The following is an 18,981-nucleotide window of genomic DNA, read 5'->3' on the forward strand; positions in this document are numbered from 1 at the left end:
TACAGATCCTGCAACTTATTGATCACACCCTGTACTGCAACTGCGTGTGACAAAAATGACGTAATTTTGTGCCATGGTACTTACGACATGTACCTCAACACATCTGGGAGTGAAATGTCTTACTGCTACTAGTTTATCCAGTACACTAAAATTCTTGGAGATTTTTGTTAGCACCTCATATAACTCAAACTAAACCGTAAAAATGTTTCCGTGCCAAAATTGAAACTGTCAGTACATGCACCACTTTTCAATTAACATACCACCATTTCGTAAGTTCATTCTTCAGTCCTAGAAGATACGAAAACTAAAATGCATGTGTGTATGGTTGTGCATCAAGTCCTATTAAAATTTCACTTTCTTTCTTCTTTTAGTTATTCAGATTCTTAGTGATTTGTTTTGAGCAAATATATCAGCACATATTTATTGAAACAATCAATTCCATTCACTTCTTTTTTCAGACTGTCAACTGAAAATGAAATTAAATTAAATGTAGAACAGGTAGTGCAATAGTATAACATCATATGCAAAATAAAACTTAATATCAATAATAAAGCATGAATAATAGTGACAACCAACAATCACATATTCCTTTTCAGAACAGATTTGCAAGACAAACATAGATGTCAGAGTCTCTTCCACCAAATCATCGTGGTGATACACTTTATCTCTGCGTATCCTTGAAGGAGTTTTGACATATTACATTTTTCTTTCCACACAGTCACAATTGTGTCAATACCAGACAGATGAATGCTTTTAACCCAGTGGAATATCAACACAATCCACTAAAAAGCACATCATTTGGCAGCTTATCATATATCACATTGTTGTTGTTGTTGTGGTCTTCAGTCCTGAGACTGGTTTGATGCAGCTCTCCATGCTACTCTATCCTGTGCAAGCTTCTTCATCTCCCAGTACCTACTGCAACCTACATCCTTCTGAATCTGCTTAGTGTATTCATCTCGTGGTCTCCCTCTACGATTTTTACCCTCCACGCTGCCCTCCAATACTAAATTGGTGATCCCTTGATGCCTCAGAACATGCCCTACCAACCGATCCCTTCTTCTGGTCAAGTTGTGCCACAAACTTCTCTTCTCCCCAATCCTATTCAATACTTCCTCATTAGTTACATGATCTACCCATCTAATCTTCAGCATTCTTCTGTAGCACCACATTTCGAAAGCTTCTATTCTCTTCTTGTCTAAACTATTTATCGTCCATGTTTCACTTCCATACATGGCTACACTCCATACGAATACTTTCAGAAATGACTTCCTGACACTTAAATCAATACTGGATGTTAACAAATTTCTCTTCTTCAGAAACGCTTTCCTTGCCATTGCCAGTCTACATTTTATATCCTCTCTACTTCGACCATCATCAGTTATTTTGCTCCCCAAATAGCAAAACTCCTTTACTACTTTAAGTGCCTCATTTCCTAATCTAATTCCCTCAGCATCACCCGACTTAATTAGACTACATTCCATTATCCTTGTTTTGCTTTTGTTGATGTTCATCTTATATCCTCCTTTCAAGACACTGTCCATTCCATTCAACTGCTCTTCCAAGTCCTTTGCTGTCTCTGACAGAATTACAATGTCATCGGCGAACCTCAAAGTTTTTATTTCTTCTCCATGAATTTTAATACCTACTCCGAATTTTTCTTTTGTTTCCTTTACTGCTTGCTCAATATACAGATTGAACAACATCGGGGAGAGGCTACAACCCTGTCTTACTCCCTTCCCAACCACTGCTTCCCTTTCATGTCCCTCGACTCTTATAACTGCCATCTGGTTTCTGTATAAATTGTAAATAGCCTTTCGCTCCCTGTATTTTACCCCTGCCACCTTTAGAATTTGAAAGAGAGTATTCCAGTCAACATTGTCAAAAGCTTTCTCTAAGTCTACAAATGCTAGAAACGTAGGTTTGCCTTTCCTTAATCTTTCTTCTAAGATAAGTCGTAAGGTCAGTATTGCCTCACGTGTTCCAGTATTTCTACGGAATCCAAACTGATCTTCCCCGAGGTCGGCTTCTACCAGTTTTTCCATTCGTCTGTAAAGAATTCGTGTTAGTATTTTGCAGCTGTGGCTTATTAAACTGATTGTTCGGTAATTTTCACATTTGTCAACACCTGCTTTCTTTGGGATTGGAATTATTATATTCTTCTTGAAGTCTGAGGGTATTTCGCCTGTTTCATACATCTTGCTCACCAGATGGTAGAGTTTTGTCAGGACTGGCTCTCCCACGGCCGTCAGTAGTTCCAATGGAATATTGTCTACTCCGGGGGCCTTGTTTCGACTCAGGTCTTTCAGTGCTCTGTCAAACTCTTCACGCAGTATCGTATCTCCCATTTCATCTTCATCTACATCCTCTTCCATTTCCATAATATTGTCCTCAAGTACATCGCCCTTGTATAGACCCTCTATATACTCCTTCCACCTTTCTGCTTTCCCTTCTTTGCTTAGAACTGGGTTTCCATCTGAGCTCTTGATATTCATACAAGTCGTTCTCTTATCTCCAAAGGTCTCTTTAATTTTCCTGTAGGCGGTATCTATCTTACCCCTAGTGAGATAGGCCTCTACATCCTTACATTTGTCCTCTAGCCATCCCTGCTTAGCCATTTTGCACTTCCTGTCGATCTCATTTTTGAGACGTTTGTATTCCTTTTTGCCTGTTTCACTTACTGCATTTTTATATTTTCTCCTTTCATCAATTAAATTCAATATTTCTTCTGTTACCCAAGGATTTCTACTAGCCCTCGTCTTTTTACCTACTTGATCCTCTGCTGCCTTCACTACTTCATCCCTCAAAGCTACCCATTCTTCTTCTACTGTATTTATTTCCCCCATTCCTGTCAATTGCTCCCTTATGCTCTCCTTGAATCTCTGTACAACCTCTGGTTCTTTTAGTTTATCCAGGTCCCATCTCCTTAAATTCCCACCTTTTTGCAGTTTCTTCAGTTTTAATCTACAGGTCATAACCAATAGATTGTGGTCAGAGTCCACATCTGCCCCTGGAAATGTCTTACAATTTAAAACCTGGTTCCTAAATCTCTGTCTTACCATTATATAATCTATCTGATACCTTTTAGTATCTCCAGGGTTCTTCCATGTATACAACCTTCTTTCATGATTCTTAAACCAAGTGTTAGTTATGATTATGTTGTGCTCTGTGCAAAATTCTACCAGGCGGCTTCCTCTTTCATTTCTGTCCCCCAATCCATATTCACCTACTATGTTTCCTTCTCTCCCTTTTCCTACACTCGAATTCCAGTCACCCATGACTATTAAATTTTCGTCTCCCTTCACAATCTGAATAATTTCTTTTATTTCATCATACATTTCTTCAATTTCTTCGTCATCTGCAGAGCTAGTCGGCATATAAACTTGTACTACTGTAGTAGGTGTGGGCTTCGTATCTATCTTGGCCACAATAATGCGTTCACTATGCTGTTTGTAGTAGCTTACCCGCATTCCTATTTTCCTATTCATTATTAAACCTACTCCTGCATTACCCCTATTTGATTTTGTGTTTATAACCCTGTAGTCACCTGACCAGAAGTCTTGTTCCTCCTGCCACCGAACTTCACTAATTCCCACTATATCCAACTTCAACCTATCCATTTCCCTTTTTAAATTTTCTAACCTACCTGCCCGATTAAGGGATCTGACATTCCACGCTCCGATCCGTAGAACGCCAGTTTTCTTTCGCCTGATAACGACATCCTCTTGAGTAGTCCCCGCCCGGAGATCCGAATGGGGGACTATTTTACCTCCGGAATATTTTACCCAAGAGGACGCCATCATCATGTAATCATACAGTAAAGCTGCATGCCCTCGGGAAAAATTACGGCTGTAGTTTCCCCTTGCTTTCAGCCGTTCGCAGTACCAGCACAGCAAGGCCGTTTTGGTTATTGTTACAAGGCCAGATCAGTCAATCATCCAGACTGTTGCCCTTGCAACTACTGAAAAGGCTGCTGCCCCTCTTCAGGAACCACACGTTTGTCTGGCCTCTCAACAGATACCCCTCCGTTGTGGTTGCACCTACGGTACGGCTATCTGTATCGCTGAGGCACGCAAGCCTCCCCACCAACGGCAAGGTCCATGGTTCATGGGGGGGATATCACATTATGTTTCGTATTAGTGTAGTTTTCAATCCAAACTATTTCTATTGTTTGCCTGTATTTTCTGCAGTCTATAAGCACCTTTATCATTTTAATAACTAAGAGGTGCTCTGTCCTGGAAGAGTTCCTGGCTTCCAGTGCCTTCACTACAGTCAGAATCTTAATAGCAACTGTTTCCTTACAGGCATTCTTCTAACAAACTTCAGTACCTCTGCTATTGCAATGCTTTTGGCTGTAAATATAGAATCTTCTCAAAGAATCAAACAATTTTCCTACTAAAACCAGTGGACATCAACAGGCACATGCTACATTGTGACTGATTTTCATTATGTCTGTGTAAACCTAAAAATAGGCTTTCAATTAATTACAATCTTAACAAAGAGTTTAATTAACAGACCTTTAAATCCATTCCCTTCTATTGTATGAGTCAAAGCTGAAAATGTTGTTACAGACTAATTACTTTCATACTCTGGAGCGGAGTGCCATCAGGTAATAGATTCTAATAGATGGTCCCACACTATGTAACTGCTATAAAATACTGGTAGCTTTTGGATCTTCTTTTGCTTGACGTGGATGTAAATACAGTTTGGTGTTCAACAACTCATAATATGAAAATCAAACATTTATCAGACACTAATTGTCTTCTAAGGTTCATTAACAAGTTACTCTTAGGTGTGCTTCTCAGAGCTTTAAAACATTACACACATATATTGTAATACATCTTACTTTTTAGATGTGTTTTGAGGATTGTGGTATAAAATGCTGCTACAATCTGCACCAGACAGACTTATGTACACAACACACAAAAGCGCTGGGGTGCGTCATCCGGTGTTCTCTCAAGACAGATCAAATTACAGTGTGTAATCTTTTCTTGGTATTTCTCTTAGCAGCCTTCTATTCTGCCCTTCTGGCGAAGTACCAGCCCTCTTCTCTAATTTTACTCACCCAGCCAAACCAAAAACATCTTTGCTAACCACCTTCGCACTACATAGTACACTCTCATTCTCCCCCAAATTATCTATGTAGTGCAGAGACAAAGCCTCTTATTAGCAGCATGGCAAGTAACACTGTTCATTACAATTAGTCCTGCACAATCACAGTATTCAGTTAACTTAATCTTTGACGTGTACCAGAGTAGTTTTGTATATGTTAAGCAAAGCAGTATTAAAACAGCAGCAGCTACTTGATGTAACTCAGACAGGAAAGTGCTTTTAAAATAGTAGTTTTCCACTGTTATAGTTAGCATGACCATTGTCCCTTGAGTAAGCAGAAATAGAATAAAGCAATTTAACAAAGTCAATACAAAACACAGAGTTTGATTCTCTCAGCTACTTCTCTTTGCTATCCATACTTGCAATCTTTCTACATTGCTGAGGGTTATCAGTTTTGTGATTTAGAGAATGAGTGAATTACTGGAAACTGATGAAGCTACAAATGTTTAGTAAGTAGAGAGGGGGAAAATATGGTAATCAAAAATATTTTATTATAATAAACTGCAACAGTGTGTGCATGTATATTTGTCCAAAACTTGCAGAAGATGCTGGGCCCATAAACAAGAATTTACAAAATATGCACAACACATTAAGGTCAGAGCTACGCTCCTCAAAAGACATAAAAATTTAAGACAATAACTGTGTGTCAATTCAAACATCAATTACAACAAAAACATCATTCAAAACACCACTTATTGCAAAGCTGTTGGCAGGAAAAATTTTATTCGTGCAGTTAACATACTGATTTCACATTTATCACACCTTTGTGAGTAACATCAAACACAGTGACATTTGGACAACTTGCCAAGACAAGAGATGCTACGATTGAGACGTTTGTCCAACGCGAAACACTCCACCAAAAATTATAAAAGATGTGAAGAATATGTGCTCGTAACTTGCACAGCCCACTGCACATCAATCTTTCTTCAGTATATTCTCAGCTATTAGTTTGGTTGCTGGAACAAACATTACAATTAATACAGTCATACGTTTTACATAGTGTCGTCAAAATATGACATTCAGATAAAAAGTACGTACGCAAGAATATCTACAACACAAGGCGTTCACATTTATCCAAAACATGCTTTCAGAACTGAATTACTTTATTATAAGGATAAAGCAAACACAAAAAGAAAAAGGAAGGACAGAAATACTGTCATTACAGCCCAGGTGGTAAGATGCATTTAAGGAACCGAAAATAAAAATCGACTGCGTAATCTGATGATGTTCCTAGTATATTGGAATTTAGTAGAGTTTCATGGTGTCAAAAATCAGACCCAATGAACTTGACATTGACAGATGAAGAATAATGGAACCTCAAGTTGTAGATGAAAGAGAAACCTAAGAAGAAGAAAAAAAAAACAAAAAAAAAAAAACATTTGTAAGATCTAAATTGACAAGAAAAGACCAAGCGCAAAGGAATTGGGAGGCACATTGAATATAAAAAGAAAAAGATTGTTGTGAGAATGCCATATTAAGATACTGAAAAAATATATTGCAGAATTTAACATCAAGTAAAAAGTGCAACAAAGAAAGGGTATCTTTTCTCCATATAGATTCAGAGAATAAAAATAATGATGTTCATCTCTCTACAGGTCACTGGAACAATGAAGTTCTCAAGCTCACAGTGACTGGAAAAAGACTTAAGTCATTACCAGTTTTGGAGGAGCATTGTCATATTTCTGTAACTATAGATCTGTATTACTGATGCTCAACTTCTAGAATTACAGAACATGTTTTACACTTGTTTGTTACAATCCAGTATCTACTCTATAGGGGAAAATTGATTCTCCAAAACCGAACAGTTGTGAAATAAAAATTCCTTTCTTCATCCATAAAATCCAGAGCCTATTAGACAATGGTAGGTATTTTGTTTCTTGATTTCAGAGACGGATTCCCTAATTTCATAATGGACGGCATATGAACCTACTGAGTATCTCAGCAGTTTCAGTGCTTTCTACCAAACAAAAATCTTTGTAGATAGAATTGGAAGGAGAATCAGCATTGGTTTTTTTTATTTTTTTTTTATTATCCGCAAAAACGATTTTCGGTCACTTAGTGACCATCCTCAGTGCTGTAATTTACAATTAAAATTTTACAATTAAAATTAATTGTAAATTACAGCACTGAGGATGGTCACTAAGTAACCGAAAATCGATTTTGCGGATGAAACAAAGAAAATATGACCAATGCTGATTCTCCTTCCAATTATATCCACTATTTGGTCGTGGTGCACAGAGTACTTCATGGAGTCGCCAAACAAAAAAACCTTTGTTGCCCATAATAGGTCAAATCTTCATATATGAGAGTAGCCATCGGCATGCTGATGCCAACTACCAGTGTTGTAACTGTTCACTGCTTACATATCGATAATTTTGATAACAGAAGATCCACAAGGTTCTTCACAGGTGATGCATGTAGTTAACTCGCAAGTTAGAAAATTTGAGAAAAATACAGGTACACCTGCAGAAAATAAATGTTTTGTGTAGACACTGGTAGTTGACTCAACATAGATGAACTTGACTCACATGGTGCTCAATCACTGCAAACAACAACTGTAAAATATCTAGAAGTATGTAACTACAGAGATATAAACTGGAGCAACTGCACTGAATTAATTTTTTGACAAGTAGAAACCAAAATTCTCATATAACTAGCTCTTCTGTAACACTCTGTCGTGTGTGTGTGTGTGTGTGTGTGTGTGTGTGTGTGTGTGTGTGTGTGATGTGCATCCTGCTGATGGGCATCAAACTATTTGCAGACACTATAACAGAGACTATGTGAATCACACAATGGTTTATTCAAAACTGAGAAGATCCACACAGTACATTAGTTTTTCCCACAATCATATCGCAAAATGACCAAAACGGGGAAAAAAAAATCTGAGTAATTTGAACTCACATGGAGGCTTACCATCAGTTGGTCTCCCTAGGTACAATTTGCAAATTGAACTGGAAAGGTGGGAAATGATAGTGGTATCCGAAGTACCTTTCACCACACACTGCAAAGTGGCTTTCAGAGTGCAGATGCATAAATCTGAGGAGAGGAAGGAAAGGAAGAAGGAATTAGTGTAATGAAGGTCGGAGAACTGATGGTAGATAAGTATACTACACAGCCTGTTCCCAAACTTTTGGTTCGAAGTACTTTTATCTTGAGGAAATTTCAGATTCCCTGTGTTATTAAATACACTAATAATGAGGAAAGCTGCTGTTTGCAACTGTAACTTTGTTCCTCATTATTGTATGCTCATAGGGCACTTTCCTCTTTCCAAGCACCTTTGCCCTTCTCACAGAACATTTTAGATTTTTAGAGTGTTCTACTGTCTCTCAGCACTCAGAATTTTCGTAAATTATGTCCTATCTGAAGCTAAGAAGTTTGTACTCTCAATAAACCCAGTAACTACAAATATTTCTCAATAATTAGAAGAACAAACTTGATTAGTAGGAAGACCACAAAATATTATTACATGAAATTGTGTGTTTAAGTTAGCAATCTTTGAAACAAAGTCAGTTACTTGTCTTTAAGGAAAATAGAAGCAAGTCTAATGATTCTAAGTTATTTCTGTGTGACAGTTTTTTTACGAGCATGAATGCCTAAAGTCCAATATTAAGATGAAACACCTTGTTATTTGAAGGTGTGAAGCCAACCAGAGTATACTCAAGTATGTTTAAATAAAATATATATACACAGATCTAAGTGCATAAATACCATTATTCAGATATGTATGCCTACATACCTCGAGCAATTGCTGATTAGAACTGAAACTGGATATTTAAGGCTACATAAGTCTAATTATCGCAAAATGTGCAAGTTTATTCTAACAGTGGCCCCAAATCCATGCGACATCCATACCTGCATTTGTTTTGTACACAAAGAACACTTTTCTGAAGGAGACGATAGATTTTCTAAGTCGCAAATAAATGTGATTTTATCATTGTGAACCTGAATCCATACAGCACACTCTTCTAAGGTAACCTTTTAATTTGTTTCAAATTTCAGAAGTCTGCTGGCACACTAAAGTTAATGACCTTCTGAGGCTCTTCTTGGTCATTTGTATTTTGTGATTTAGAAGGACAATATACAATGAACAGTGATTACTGTAATTAAATTTATCAATGAGATAAGAACAAGTTATTAGGGTGCTTTCATAAAAGCAATACTCAGTAACTCCCCTCCACATACAGCTTTGAAAAATGTAAGCTGATCCCAAATTTGGTTCAGTGGTTGTTAGCACATACACCTTCCAGTCCTGACTTAGCACTAAGATTTTCAAATGATTACGTGGCACCAATTTAAGAGACAGCATGGTCTAAAAGAAACCAAGTTAAGTAACTCAAAGACCAAGAATTCTTCATGTTGTGGGTTGCCAGGAGAGCCAACACCTTAATAATAGAGGAAGCCGAAAGGCACGCGTTTAGCTCACGCAGGCTGGCATGAGGTCTGGAAATTAGAATTTAGAAAAATGGACGTAGCTGCTGGAATACTTAACTTTAATCCGTTAATGGTGAATGTCGGTCTGACGGTACATGATTAACAAGATCAATAGCAACTGATAATGGCGCCTTGCTAGGTCGTAGCAAAGACGTAGCTGAAGGCTATGCTAACTATCGTCTCGGCAAATGAGAGCTTATTTTGTCAGTGAACCATCGTTAGCATAGTCGGCTGTACAACTGGGGCGAGTGCTAGGAAGTCTCTCTAGACCTGCCGTGTGGCGGCGCTCGGTCTGCAATCACTGATAGTGGCGACACGCGGGTCCAACGTATACTAAAGGAACGCGGCCGATTTAAAGGCTACCACCTAGCTAGTGTGGTGTCTGGCGGTGACACCATACTCCACTACTGAAATTAGGAAGCTGACAGATATGGGATGGATGCCTTAATGCTGGTAGAGACAACACTGACAACAGTATTATAAATTCACTGTATTTTCCTCCATTTCTATTTGTCTCAAATCATTGAACGATACTTTTGTTGTAACTTACGCATAAACAAAACTAAAAAGTTTGCAGTTTTTCAGGTAGTAGATGCAATGTAAAATATGATCTCTCAGGTTTTCTTGGCATGATGGCATAGTGTGTGATTGATAGTGTGCTTCCGGATGTTCTACCAAGTTGCTGTTTCCACATCATGCACAATATTTCAAAGACCATCTCTGCATCTGAAGAAATATTGTACATAAAACTGAAACATCAACTAAGCACACTGTTGATCAATGTAAAATAGTTTTAAACTCTAGTTTAACTATAAGAGGCAATATTTTGTCGCACTGAGCCATAAAAAGAGACATAATTTCATAGGATTGTAACAAATAAAATTCCATGTCTTAAAACCTCAGCAACATACTTTTGTGCTAACCCCAACACTTTCTCTCATCTCTACATTATTCATGAAAGAACACAGAGTAAACAAAAGTTGCAGTTCAAGCTTGCTGCTGTATGTCACACACTGAAGTGATCCAAAGAAGTTCAGTTTTAAATGTTTTATTTCCCTGACAAATCTTACAAATCATTATTAGTAATTTATGTAATTAAGAATCAGTGACAGTGAGATAATTATGCAAAATGCCATAATCTAAGAATACTTTCAATGCAAATTATTCCAAGATTCTGAGTCTAGTGCTTTGAAGCTTTTTTAACTGGTTCTAAACAACATACCTTGAAATACTGAACCACAGGTTCAAGACTTTCATGTTACTAATGACAAAAGTGGTCTTACCAAATTTTTCATTAATATCTTTCTTTTTCAGATATTGGAGTCTGAAGCGTAAAAGATGTACACATTTTGAAAAATTGATAGAAAGAGCACGTGTGTGGTCATCCAATACCTGCTGAAAAAGGGGCATGAATGCACAGGAGACCCTTGATGACATGGTGGAAACATTAGGGGAGGAGCCCCTTCCTACTATACAGGGTGTACATTAAGTCCAGGAACACATTCAATTATTTATTGCACAAGAACTAAACATTGTACAAATGTCATACATACTGCATTTTAAAGAGAAACTCAAAGTTGTTTTAATATTCAATATGGGAACCATGAGTGACCCAGCAGACGCCAATAAGGTAATCGCATTCTTGCCATACCTGTGCCAGTATGGCATTATCGACTGTGGCAGTCTTTTCCCGTATTCTCTCCTAGAGGTCTGCTACATCGCATGGTAGAGGCGGTACATAAACCAGATCTTTAATGTGTCCCCACAGAAAAAAGTCACACAAAGTGAGATCTGGTGATCGGCGAGGCCATTTTGTGAAACAGCTGTCTCCTCTTTAGTACGACCAATCCATCGCACCTGAACTCGCTATGTTTGCGACTAGCACTGAATATCGGCAAATTACCAAAGCACACTGTGGCGGTATATATGAAAAAAAACTTTCAGGGTTTCTCTTCAAAATGGCGTATGTATGATATCTGTACAATGTTTGGTTCTTGTGCAATAAATAACTGAAGGTGTTCCCGGACTTTAAGTACACCCTGTACTGTGAAAAGTGTGTGGGAGAATTCAAGATGGGCAATACCTCCACCCAAGTAATCCTGTCTCTATCATCAGTTGCACTGAAAAACCTGATGATGGCTAGAGAATTATTCAACAAACCATTGTGACAACTGGACAACGGGAACCAGCAGTACACCTGTTGATGGTTCCATCCTTCTTTATTACATTCTCCCTTTCAAAGGCACACAGAATAAAATGACAAATAATGCTATGATGCCTCTATTATGTCAACAGTATATTTACTAGTGACAGGGCACAAGCTAGGAGTTTTAAGAGGGTATTTGTGACACATTAAGACGAAGGATGGGAGGGGGTGAATGGAAAGACACAATGTTACAGCTATCGTGGGACAGACACTGCAAACATATTGTTGAAATTTAATGGTTACCAAGCCAGGGTGCATCTGGAAAGTGTTCAACTTATTAGACTTCATTTAAGGATACAATCTGTGAAATTAAATTTCAAGACTAACATAGTACTGTATCAGAAGACAGATACTCCGAGTTGCAAGATAATTATGTCACGACCTGCTATGACAAATCTGAAACCCACTGAAGTAATGTGATGGTATGCAGGGTAGGAGAGAGAGTCATTAAGGCAATCCTAAGAACTAAGCTGAAGCAAACTGAACACACACATTGTGCTCTATGCAAAGAAATTTCTATAAGATGAATGCAGTGCTTCCAGGTGAAACTAAATTACAGCCTTAAGTAAAATAGTTTTGTGACTGATGATCTGCTTTCTTCTTCTTCTTCTTCTTCTTCTTCTTCTTCTTCTTCAGATGCCGTGAGTTTAGTTGAATGTATACTTGCTGCTAGAACTCAAAACAGATCAAACTACTGTTTCTCTCTGAGCGACTCCCAATGCCCACTACACCCTTTGATGCTCTTGTTATTTCAGTCTGCACAGGTATTACATGAAATACACATTATCTTTGTTTCAAAGCTCTGGTGGATGTGATGGCTGGCAAGATGTTAATAAACTTAGTGCTGAACCTCAAGTCTTAAGCTTAAACCTCTGTCCCTGTTTATTAGGTTTTCTGATATCTCTACTTCAACTGACGCAATAGAGCTATTGCAGAATCCAGGCGTTTGTACCACAAAACTGGTGTTATTGTACAAGGGAGCATCAGGAAGCCTTTGCCTCTTTTTTACTAGGCAAACTTTTCCTAGGATTATCTCCGAGAATTCAGAACGTGGGGCTCTCAAAGGGAGAGACTACATTGAAACTGAAACTTCCTGGAGGATTAAAACTGTGTGCCGGACCGAGACTCGAGCTCGTGATCTTTGCCTTTGGCGGGCAAGTGCTCTACCAAATGAGCTACCCAAGCACGACTCATGCCCTGTCCTCACAGCTTTACTTCTGCCAGTATCTCGTCTCCTACCTTCCAAACTTTACAGAAGCTCTCCTGTGCAGTAAGGAAAGTTGTATCACAAAGAATGTAAAGGGATGCACCAATGGAGTGACCAAAGGCGACAGCCTACCTTCTCGTCTCCTACCTTCCAAACTTTACAGAAGCTCTCCTGTGCAGTAAGGAAAGTTGTATCACAAAGAATGTAAAGGGATGCACCAATGGAGTGACCAAAGGCGACAGCCTACTTGACTCAGCAGGTGAGAAAAAAATAAAATTACATATTCACATAGAGAATCTAAACTTAGTAGCCATGTACATTGTCTGTAGTTTTGGGTACTTATATAATTGTTTTTCACTGTACGTGATCATTTAAACTTCTACCTGTTTCACAAATTCTGAAAACCTATGAGTAAGTGTCCCATTTTCATGCTCATTTTGGATAGTATTATCTGCCACAAAAGTTTCAGGAATATGTTGAAATTGGAAAAGTGGTAAACTACAAATGTGATATCGTGAAGAAATTGTTGAAATTGATCTTCGTTAACATGACCATTCGTTCCACATACTGAGGTTTCTAAAGATTCTAATATTGTATTAGTTTCTAGCACTGTCTTCTAAATACTAAATAACCACCTCCATCTAGTGAGCTCTCAGGTTTTCTGGATGTGATTAGTGGTTTGTTTCTGCTTGTGCAGCTGAGTTGTTTGCATTATGTACAATATTTCAGCGATCAATCCAAACTTTGCTGTTCGTGTACATTTTGCCTGGGTTCCAACCAGCAAAGTCAAATACCCTCTGTAGAGTCTTCAAAATGAATGGATCGTAACAACCCGGTCATAAGAAGAATCAGTGCAGTCGAGAACACACGCATGTCAGAAAACAAAATTGTTACTCTCATAAAAATCCATAGCAAGACGCAGGAAGCCACACAGTAATTGCTGTCACTCACAAACGTAGTGACAAGGATACATTGAAATCGTTGCTAAAGGGCTAAATTTTGCATCCAATCAGAAAATGCTACCAAAAGCAGATTATATTAGGTTTGTGGAACATGTTGCAGCCTCTCTCCAAAGAGAAAAAGAAGTAGTGAAGAATAAAATCTATCGAGCACTTACCAAGCTGTCGATGCTAAGATCAAACATCTCCATGAAAGAAAGTTTAGCACTTACAAATCTTTAGGACAAGGAACTGTAATTCTGCCAGCAGAGCCGGGCAGTGCTGTGGCCCTAATGTAATGTGTGGACTAAAATAAGATTATTTTCAATCACTTGAATACATTACTTACAGACAGACGTTGATCTTATGAATAAAATACAGGAAGATGACGATTCTTTTCAATGAGACAGGCTTGCTGTGTAATGTCATTAAAGGTCTAAATGGCCTTCCTAAGAAACACAAGGATGGCATTCTTCTAAGACCCATAGTTATTAATATTTGCTCACCTGAATACCTGCTGACAATATATCTAAAATGCACTCTCAGCAAAAATGTGAGGAAATCTGAACAAGATAAGTCCCAACACCGCTGACTTTTCTACAAAACCTGTCAACTGTGGTTCCATGACACAGATATTATGGTCAGTTTCAATTTAGAACAGAATGAGATTTTCACTCTGCAGCGCAATGTGCACTGATATGTAACTTCCTGGCAGATTAAAACTGTGTGCCGGACCGAGACTCGAACTTGGGACCTTTGCCATTTGCAGGCAAGTGCTCTACCAACTGAGCTACCCAAGCACGACTCACGCCCTGTCCTCACAGCTTTACTTCTGCCAGTATCTCGTCTCCTACCTTCCAAACTTTACAGAAGCTCTCCTGCGCATTGTTGTGTTTGTGTCACGTATTGTACTGCACCCTCTGTTAATCATTAGGTCCCAAGCTAGGCTTTATCAGATTCTGGTCAAGTCTGATTTCTATTGCTTCTTTAATTCCAAAGACTCAGAGCCCCTTCATTTTGTCATGCTCCATGGAGTGCTCAGCTTCTCGACAACACAACAGTTGATATGGTGGGTTGGTAGAGTTCAGTTCAGCATTTATGCTAGTGGCATCATCTCTAAATTGTTCCTACAGTCACGCTGATTTATGTTTTGCAACATTGGCAGCGGATACCATAAGACTCTGTTTGCTGTGGCTAAAGTCACCCTTCACACATACTAAGAGCCATGCTCTTGGGAGGAGGATGAAAGACGGACTTAATGTCATGCTTTCCTATGATGTTGCCAGTCTTGTTCAACATTTTACCTACATATACGATGTACACTATTGTCATGGCAGCCTCCTGCTCACATGCTTTCACATTGCTGCTCCTGCTCCTGCAACATGTACCATATTTGCTGGTTTTTACTTCCATTTCTTTTGAACATGGTCTTTAGGCGTTTGAGCTCTGCTAATTGGCTCTCATGGAGAAGGCTCTTTCTCTGTAGACTTACCTGCACAAGATCTCTTCACGATAGAAGCAGTTGTGACAATGAAGCATTAGACATAAATCCCTATGAATAGGTTTCCTGTATGTACTGGGCGTCAGTGTACCATCACATTTACATATCTCTACAGTATCCAGAAATGAGATAGCCCTGTTTTATTCTACTTCCATCTTGGACCGAGACAGAAATTCACATGCTTCAGCAATTTGTGCAATGTTTCTCAAAAGATAAGTGTGCATTCCACATAGTGGTAGAAGCATGCCAGTTTCACAAGGTGGTCCAAAAGTCCAGAAACACCCTGATAAAATCCAAAGGGAGTAGCAAACAAGGAAACCGAGTCCCTACACACGAGGAATGAGAAGGGGGAAACTTTATAGGCTATGCCACCAACTTGGCGGCCATCTTGAATGCCGCCATCTTGGCTTCAACTCCAAAATTTCAAATGGGAATGTGGTCATGTGACTTACCAAACAGATAGATAATTTCACCAGAAAAACATTGCCGTTGTTATTTTAAACATAGCTTTATTCATTCTCGGGTTATAGCCAATTACTTGCGGCAGCAGTGTGGCGCTCTGCAGCGTGAGTGTTACGTACTGAGAAGTCATAAAATGGAGTCTGAAACAGTGCAAAGTGACTATCATATGCCTGATATGTTACATGTGTTTAACTGTTACGTATCATTTACTCGTGCTAACATTTTAATCATTGTTTCCTTATTTACAGGTTACAAAATGTCCTTAACACACGAAGAACGCAATGAAATCATCTTGATATCAGGAGAAAGAAGTACACGGGTCACTGCTGAGGATTTCAACAGTCAAACAGTCGTCACCCAACCAGACAGCCCACCACTCACAGCGCAGTTGCCAAGCTTTTGGCCAAATTCCGAGCAACAGGTTCTGTCACAGATAAACCTAAGGCTGGAAGACCAAAATCCGCCACCGATGAAGCAACAACAGTGAGCGTGTTGGCATCAATTAGCAAGAGTCCTCAACGGAGTACTCGTCGCTTGTCACAAGAATGCGGGGTTAGTCGTACCTCCATAAGGCGAATTTTATCGCAGCACAAATGGCACCCGTACAAAATTCAGCTGTTCCAACACCCGAACGAGGATGACCCAGACAGTCAGATACAGTTCGCAGAATGGGTGACACAGCAGCTGCAGATAAACCCACGTTTCCCCTATCAGGTGCTGTTCAGTGATGAAGCCAATTTCTTTATCAATGGTGAAGCGAACAAGCAGAATCACAGATACTGGTCCGACACAAATCCGCACTGGATTGATGCTTCCAAAATGGTCGACTCACAAAAAGTGATGGTCTGGTGTGGTGTACCAAAAGTCGTTGGACCTTTTTTTGTTGATGGTACATTAACAGCCAACAGTTTTCTGAGGTTATTGGATGAAGAAGTGTTTCCCTCGTTGTTAACGGAGGACGGGTCATTTCCGGGATTCTTCCAGCGTGATGGAGCCCCACCACATTTTGGGCACAATGTGCGAGCATACCTGGATGTGCAGTTCCCTCAAAAGTGGATTGGTCTTAGGAGTGCTGTGGAGTGGCCACCAAGTTCACCAGATTTGACTCCTTTGGATTTTTATCTTTGGGGTCATGTCAAAGCACTGGTTTATTCTGTGAAAATACGGTATTTGCATCATCTAAAGCACTGCATTGTTGATGCGTGTGGTCAAATTCAGCCAGATGTGTTGGTCAAAGTTCATCGGGACTGGTTTCAGAGGTTAGCATTAACAATCCAACATAATGGACAACATATCGAGCCGTTCCTATGACTGTTGGTGGTCTCTCGGGACTGTGTAACATCGGCGTAATGTCTCTTCGGCACATAACACACGTGCTGCCGAGCGTCCCACAGCTGCCACATGTAACTGGCTATAACCCGAGAATGAATAAAGCTATGTTTAAAATAACAACGGCATTGTTTTTCTAGTGAAATTCTCTATCTGTTTGATATGTCACATGACCACTTTCCCATTTGAAATTTTGGAGTTGAATCCAAGACGGCGGCTTTCAAGATGTCAGCCATGTTGGTGGCATAGCCTATAAAGCTTACCCTTCCCGTTCCTCGTGTGTAGGGACTGTTTCCTTGTTTGCTACTCCATTTGAATTTTATGAGGGTGTTTCCAGACTTTTGGACCACCCTGTACAATGATCTGTAGCAAAATATTCTCCTGTATAAATTTACTATTACACCTACTGGTGACTGGGCATCCCATGACCACATCATTTACCTGATTATAATGAGGTTGAGGTAAGCCATGAGCTCTGACTGTCTTTTCAACGTGACTCCAAACTTCTTACTGACAAGTTTATGACCTACTCCAATGGCCACCTCGTGAAGACAAGAATCACGTCTAAGCTCACCGTTGCGTCACTTTCTCCTAGGTGAAGTCCTTTAATTCATTCCATGAAGCCTTCTGCGTTTCGTACACGTACGATTTTAGTTTCACCTCCAATCAACTTTCCTTTTTTATTCCTGCATTTTGTTATCCAAGGCTGCCATCCTTGTTTCACCCCTCTTATTCCCTTAAACATTCTTCTCATATCATTTTCACTTCCACATTCCTCGATGTCTTTCAATCTGTTTTTCTCATATTTTCTCTTTTTTGCTTCTGTAAATAATTTTTGCTTTCCACCTCTTTTCTTCATAACTTTGTCCGGTGAACTGGCGCACCTTTTACCTCGCACTGCTTTGTTCCTCAGCAGCTTTCTCACGTTTATTATTGCACCACTCACTTTGCCTTACTCCATTATCCAGTTCCAGCTTGACTTCCATTGTCTGCTGTATTAATCTTTCCATTAGTTGCCACTGCTCCTTGATGATAGCTGCCTCCTCAATGACAATCACTCTCATCCTGTTGTCCATTTCTCTTTGGAATTCTGCTCTTTCCCTCTCATCGGTGATGACTGGATCCACATAATACTTCTTATTCTTTCCTACATGGTTACAGATTTTTGTTGGTATCCTCTGCCTCTGCTTGACCATACAAATCTGCATCAGCCTGCCTCCTCACCTTAACATCCTTAATGTCTGAGCCATGCCTTCTTTGTAGGCATCACTTGTGAGATTTTTTCCTTACAGAAAAAAATCAACCAGCCTCATGCTCTGTATGTAGACTGCACTTTCCCACATTTGGTCAAAACACTGTTTCTCTTCCCACTTCGGCATTAATAGCTCCTATTACTTTCACATTATTTTTCACTACTGCATCATATAAGCCTTCAAGCTTTGTTTGTCGATGGGTACAAGTCAGTGTCATAACGAAGAATTTCCATTTTTGTTCTCAGTGTGCATATCCTAGCATTTATGGGCTTCAAATTTGATATTGCCGAATTTTACTCGCTGTGTACTAGCACACCAGTTCCAAGATTGGCTGTACTTCTGCTGCTGCAAAACACTGTTTAGTCACCAGAATCCAACATCCATGTCTCCTTCCACCTAATCTGTAACACTGCTATTCATATTTGGTATTTTTCCCATTGGCCCTTCAAGTTTCTGAAGTAGGCATGTTAAGATCAGTCTGTGCCCTTTGCTTGGTGATCAGTATAAAGGCTGTCCACTCTACTTCTCTACTGCAACTCCTG

The 18,981-nt window shown here is 39.3% G+C and overlaps 1 protein-coding gene across 1 annotated transcript in view; it reads right to left on the reverse strand.

The window, feature by feature from the left end:
- Window positions 1-5,804: 5,804 nt before the first annotated feature.
- The window catches only part of LOC126481622 (receptor expression-enhancing protein 6-like), a 52,974-nt gene continuing 39,797 nt past the window's right edge, over window positions 5,805-18,981 (reverse strand). Inside the window, exon 5 of the mRNA XM_050105512.1 lies at window positions 5,805-6,068. Coding sequence (XP_049961469.1) covers window positions 6,028-6,068 — 41 coding nt within the window. The 3' untranslated portion in view covers window positions 5,805-6,027. The remainder of the gene's footprint in view (window positions 6,069-18,981) is intronic.

Source organism: Schistocerca serialis, chromosome 5 (genome assembly GCF_023864345.2).
Source record: "Schistocerca serialis cubense isolate TAMUIC-IGC-003099 chromosome 5, iqSchSeri2.2, whole genome shotgun sequence".
Lineage (NCBI taxonomy): Eukaryota > Metazoa > Arthropoda > Insecta > Orthoptera > Acrididae > Schistocerca > Schistocerca serialis.